The sequence below is a fragment of the Aptenodytes forsteri genome, unplaced genomic scaffold (genome assembly GCF_000699145.1).
Source record: "Aptenodytes forsteri isolate BGI_AS27 unplaced genomic scaffold, ASM69914v1 Scaffold105, whole genome shotgun sequence".
NCBI lineage: Eukaryota > Metazoa > Chordata > Aves > Sphenisciformes > Spheniscidae > Aptenodytes > Aptenodytes forsteri.
Window position 1 is genome coordinate 2,083,810 of NW_008796112.1, and position 6,143 is coordinate 2,089,952.

At 37.2% G+C, this 6,143-nt stretch overlaps 1 protein-coding gene across 1 annotated transcript; it reads right to left on the minus strand.

The window, feature by feature from the left end:
- Window positions 1-408: 408 nt before the first annotated feature.
- GP9 (glycoprotein IX platelet) lies at window positions 409-3,748 on the minus strand. The gene is made up of 2 exons (XM_009287079.2): window positions 3,693-3,748; window positions 409-1,790 (listed from the first exon to the last, which is right to left on the minus strand). The coding sequence occupies exon 2, from the start codon at window positions 1,781-1,783 to the stop codon at window positions 1,157-1,159; it is 627 nt and encodes a 208-aa protein (XP_009285354.1). The 5' UTR covers window positions 1,784-1,790; window positions 3,693-3,748; the 3' UTR covers window positions 409-1,156.
- Between the last annotated feature and the right edge of the window lie 2,395 nt (window positions 3,749-6,143).

Sequence of the window (6,143 nt, forward strand, 5' to 3'; positions counted from 1 at the left end):
CCACTCCTGTGACAGGGTGCTAGAAAGAGCCAAGCAGTCTTTAGCGTCTTCAGCAGATAACCTCTAATACCTAGCTCAGGTTTGGGGCTAGGAGGAGCATTTGCAAAATGTGTCTTAAATTGAACTGCCAATAGTAGTATTAATTTTAGAAGACCTTCAGAGATCTGCCATCTAACTAGCCTAACTTCACCAGACCAAATGGGGTCACAGCATGAATTGCTGTTCTTGGAGTCTTGTGAATAATCAGGTTAGGAAGAAAACAATATGCTTGAGTCACCACAACAATTTTTCTATGAGGATGGGGGGCACAAGAAGAGAAAGGAAGAGAGTACATCCTCTTCAAAGCTGTTGCATAAAATCCAGTGTATCAAATGTCAGTAGTAAAACTGGAAGACAAGCTCTGGAAATTTCATAGGATTTTAATCAGAAATGCATAGCATTGTGAAAGAGATCAAACGTGGGTGAGTATGAATGTTCAATAAGCATCCATTATTTCAATTTCACATAGAATGCTTTTTTATTGTTCACTTTCTAGGAAATTCAACAATATTTAAAATTATTTTTCCTGATTATAATCTCATTACCAGTCCATCTTTAAACGTATTCAATAAGGGATGCATTCAGTGGCTGGCCTATATAATCATAGTGGTTTTGCTGGCAGGAAACTCCTGAACCTGGGGAAGAGATGGTTGAATTTGTTTGCACACAAGAATGGTTCTACCAAGCCCATTGGGACACTGTGAGAGGGTAATGGGTTGCAAACTCACACAGCTTCCGAGTGAGAAAAGAATTGCTAAAATAATACAATTGGTGTTCATCTCCATATATTAAAAAGTGTAGAATTTGGGGATGTAAATCTTCTTGCTATAAGAGCTGAGAATTCAGTGGACAAATGCTAAGTTAAATGATTTAAAAAAATTTAGAAACTGCTTTTCATATGAGTAGACGGCAGCAGAATGAAACTTGCCTGTCAATACATCACCAAGCTTATTTTTGAAAGGAAATTAAATCAAACTTGCCTATCTGAGGACCCAGACTTTGAGACCTGGGATCTGTTTGTAGCACGTTCGCCATTAAAACTAGTGTTGCCAGTGCATGTGCTTTTTTGTGGTAGAATGGTTTGATGTTTCTGCTCAAGCTAGTGGTAGTGAACAGCTCATTGTGTCTTGTGGTTTTTGGAAGTATGCCTCCCCAACAGCCATCCCCTAGAGTCACATTGGCTTAGGTTTATTTGGCAGACCAGCTTTTTTGAGAATTTCAGAGCCCATGCTACTAAAATAAGTGCAATTATTGCTCCAGCAATTAAAATGAGGTCTCGCCAAAAGAACTCAAGACACTTGATTGGGAGAAGCCTCTTACAAATCCCCAGCTCATTCCCAGTCAGCTGCCTCAAGGGCTTCATCCTCACGGGAGCTGGGGTTGCGCATCTGATGTTTGCAAGAGAGGGTGCAGAGACGTCTTCTAACCAGAGTTTTAGATACAGAATATGACAGTCACAGTTCCAAGGATTGTCAGATATTTTCACTTCCTCCAGGCTGCGCAAGCTGTCCAGGGCACCGGGAGGAACCGAGGTCAGGCTGTTGTTCTGTAGATAAAGCCTCTTGGTGTTAACGGGCAAGGCAGGCACTTCCATCAGCTGCCTTGAGCTACAGTCTATATGCAAACCCTTCATTTCTCCCAGTGACTTACAATTGCAGGAGGGAGGACAGACTTCAGTTTGGGTCATGTGGAACAGCAATGATATGGCAAATCCCACAACAGTGATGAATTCCGTCTTGTTCATGCTTCAACTACCCAGAGAATAAGAATAATAATCTGATAAGTATGATTCATCAACATGTTTCCAAATGCAGAACTACAACACAGCTATTTCTTTCTCAGGATTACTCGTGAGGTTTAGGGTTTTGGAAGAAAATCTTTAGCTTTCTGTATTTCCCACAGAGCCATTCTTCCTGACATTAAGTAGCATAAATGCAACTGGGAGAGAGCACAGTGCTTCCATTTTGTCTCTAGTTCATTGCTTTTTCTTCATAATTGTATGAAATATATTATTGTTCAAAGTTCTGGAACGGAATGTCACCAGGAGATGATGGTAAAAACTAGGTTAGTTTTAGGTAAAGATTTTGATTCCGTTTCTGTATCTTCATAGGTCTAGCGTTAAAATTGTGTGTTGAAGTCAGTTTTCAAAATTGAGCTTAAGAGATTGAATAATTGTAAATGTCTAAAAATCTTCTTTCTGAGAGTATAAAGATTCTAACCAGGAAGTATGTATTTTTATGTGGCAAAAAGTTCTTTTTTTGCCGCCTTGTAGCTTCATGCATCTCTGAGAACATACAGTTTAACATTTGGATGAATAGAGAATTGGAAATTTTGCGTATCTGGTACTGCTTGTCTTCTAGGGATTAAATAACCATGCTTTGGGCTAGCAGGTAATTATCCCTTTTGCTATGTCATTCCCAATTGTGTAGAGTGGATCCCACTAGGCTTCCATCTTAGTCCCTTCTATTTAGTAGTTTAAAACCTTGAAAGATATTCTCTTCCTGTATTTCCTACTAATTCTCTTCATTTAAAAATACATAGCTAGCCTTGGGACTGGATTGGAATTTGAAATACAAACTCCCTTGCACAGGTTGGGGAATTTCCAATCTTGAAACCATCTTTCTTTATGATTTTAATACATCACATAATTAAAATGTATTTTCTTCTTTTTTTTTCCCGATTCATTTGCAGTAAGTAAGTATTGAAGCAAAAATATCTGACTGTGTATTGCCTTGGATACTACTTGGAGAATGGCAAATACTGTAAAAAGTGTTAGGTTTTTATACACTATACACTTAAAGAAAATTCCTTTTTAACTGAAGAAGGTGAAAACAGTTGTATAACTTTGTAGGCAAGCATTAGAAGCACATTGAGTATGATTTTAAAATGGGACTGGACAAAGCCTGAGAAATAGCAAGCAGGTAGAACAGACCTATTAACAACAACAAATACAGAGTAAAAGAGGTTTTTACATACTAAGACGATAAGCAGCTTAAATTATACCAATGTAGAATGAAATTTGGAAAAAAAATTCTTAAAAATAATGTTTTCAAGTGTAGAGATATTTTAGAACTAAAAAAAAAAAAGATTTTCCTCTTAAAAACTTAAAATAAGCTGAGACTTTTTTTTTTCTCCAGGAAGTTTCATTTAATAAAGACTAAAAGAGTAGGAAAAATGGATTGATTTTGTTTTAAATTAATTTACTTCAATTTACTTACAAGGATTATGTAATTAGCTTTTCAAAATAAAGTTAGATAGCTTTAGATTCCTGATCTAAATACTACATTCCTATATTTTAAATTGGATTAATGCTACATAAAATTATAAACTTAATCACAGAGAAGCTGAAATAGTAATCTTAACAATCTCCTATGCCTTTGTTAGCAAGTAGTTAGTCTGAGTATCTTTGGTCTGAATCTAGATACTCATCTGTTATTTTTCAAGAAATCTACTAGAGCCGTTTTTTTCAAAGTAGACATCTTAAAAGGACAGACTATGTCATCTGACTAAAAAAAGTTAAGCAATATCTATAGAAAAGATGATCTCTTCAGATTTCAAATATAAACAGCAAGAAATTCCAAATTGAATAGAAATAAGAACTGTGGCAAAAATGCAGAAAGGAAGAGTTGGTGAGACGCCTGACTGACACTTACCCTTATTTATTCCCTCTTGATTCCTTTCCCTCTGCTTGGTAAAGTGTTGGGAGTACATATAGCAACTGGAGCTGACTTTTTAAAGAGTCAGTAAGGAAATGTGTTAAAGAAGATGAGCTTTTTCCTATTCATAATAGGAAAACCATTCCCATTGGAGGGTGCTATATATGGTTGACATGTGTCACGGCATATAGTGCTTGGGGCATTTTTGTATTTTCTGCAGACATGAAGAAATGCTTTTGAATTTTTTTTATTGCTAATATATTTTTCCCATTAAACCTGCCAATGTCTGGAAAACCTAAAATGACTCATCTGAAATCTAGTGGGTTTTTTCCTCAGCTGTAATAGTCTACAGGTATAAAAGTTAGCTTGAGCTTCAGCTGCTGACCCATGCAAGCCCAAGCAAGATACAAGGGAGCTAAAGTTAGCCCATGAAATAGAGGAGTTCTGTTTTAGTCAAAGCCAGGTGTGTTTGATGTCTGCCTTTCCACTGATTAAGTAAAATTTGTAAAAACACACCATAGCATCGAAATAACTTATGTTAGTCAGATGAGATCAACTTATATCAGTCAGGTGAGATCATTAAGGGATAGAGAAATATTAATGCCATTACGTTGAAATAGTGGTGAAAAGTCACCCAAAATACAGTATTTAATTCTGGTCACCCATGTTCAAAAAAGATTAAGCCAACAAGTGAAAGGAAGGTTTCTGTGATGATCAGGGATTTGGAGAACCTATCTTATGCGAAGAGGCTGAGAGTGACCTGTACCCTGCAATGCGGAGCAATGCAGAAATACCTGAGCCAGAACGACTCAGGCAGGTAGGTGCCTCTGACACAACCTTGGATTTCAGGTACGAAGAATGGTACGTGCGTATGGATCAATGGATCAATTCCTATTTTGGTTCTTGTGATATTTTGTGGAATATAATTTCTTTGTAATGTCCTAGTTTGGTTTGGAGTTTAGCAATGAATTCCAGAATAGTCAGGGAAGGTGCACTGGGAAAGGCTCACTGTCATGGTTAGCATGGCTCCCCTTAATCAGCACAGCCTAGAGAACAGGGACGGCCTTCGGCACTTATAGAACCTTTCTTCCCAGTCACGAGAGCTGTGTATAGCTCAAAAGAGGACTATGATCCTGCAAATTTCTTCACACTCAAATTGCTGAAGAATATCAACTGCTGAATAATAGCAATGTGACATCATAGAACATAACATGCTCTGTGTATGTTTGGCTGGAAAGCCAGTAATTCAGGATGACACAAGTTTATAATATACCTATATCTGTTCATCTAAATAAAGAATGCCATGTTTGTGTAAAAAAAAAAAAACAAAATAGGATTTTGTTTTCAATTGGGTTTTTGTGCATGAAATTTTGGAATAGACTTGAAATAAGTTTTCCTTTGCTTTGGTTACCAAACATGAACACTCTAGAATTAATATGGTGGTTGCCATTTGGAAACCCAGTGTGTTGTGGATCTGATGTTTAATTCAGGCCAGTTCTTAATTCAGGCCAGTTCTTGTTTAGTGTGTTGTTTTGGGGACAGGCTTTAAGCTGTGTTCTGCATTTGGAAATGAAACCCAGGTGGGTTTCAGATGTTGCAGATGTGCAGTAGAGCCTTGCTTCTGAGATGTTGTTTCTTTATAACATGCTGTTCTTGGGGGGAAGGGAAATTTCTGACATTTAAAATTATTCTGATAGCAATTCTTATTGTTTAATTCTTACTTATATTTAAAGTACTTTTCTTCATTAAGTCTAATCAATTACCAGTAGCCTGAAGTTTGTTAGGAACTTCCTTAAGAAATGACTTAATGTGTGTCTCTGCTCTCTAGTATTTTAATAGGTAATTTAGACAGTGCTGGAGGGAGAAGACAAAAATACCATTTGAATTTTGGTCTTTTCTATAAGATGAGGAAAGTGATTCCTCCCTTGTTAAAATGAATAGTTCATCTGCCTGTCAGATGTTCAACAGCTGGACCTGTGAGTGGACTGCTAATAATGGGAAGATCTTTCTACCTTAGGGACTGTTTCTTTTTTTTTTTTTTTTGAAAGTACATCACTAGACCATAGATTTCGTAAATATCTGTCTTCCCTCATGCCTGTTTCCTGTATCACACAATCTATGCCATATGTCTTAAGGAGTGCTGCCACAGAGAGTAAAAATTTTCCCATTATATGGTGAAATCAAATGCTACATCTTTTTGCATTGAAACGGATGCAAAATATTTGGAATCCTTTGGAATCCATACTCAAATTCTGTGCTATGGGTAATCCTCACAAAGGTAGTCCTACGTTCCTCTGGCTGCTCTATCAGACGTGGTTGGAGAAGTAGCTGCTCGTGCGCAGTCCCTGAATCTGTTACTTGTGATGAGGACCGTGGGCCAGTTTCTTCAGCTCTGTGTGAAGGCATTTGCATTTGTGATTTTAGGGCTATAGCTTTTTGTAGGCCAAA

Coding starts and splice junctions, on each gene's coding strand:
- GP9 (XM_009287079.2), bottom strand. CDS start 1,783: ATGAACAAGACGGAATTCATCACTGTTGTGGGATTTGCCATATCATTG.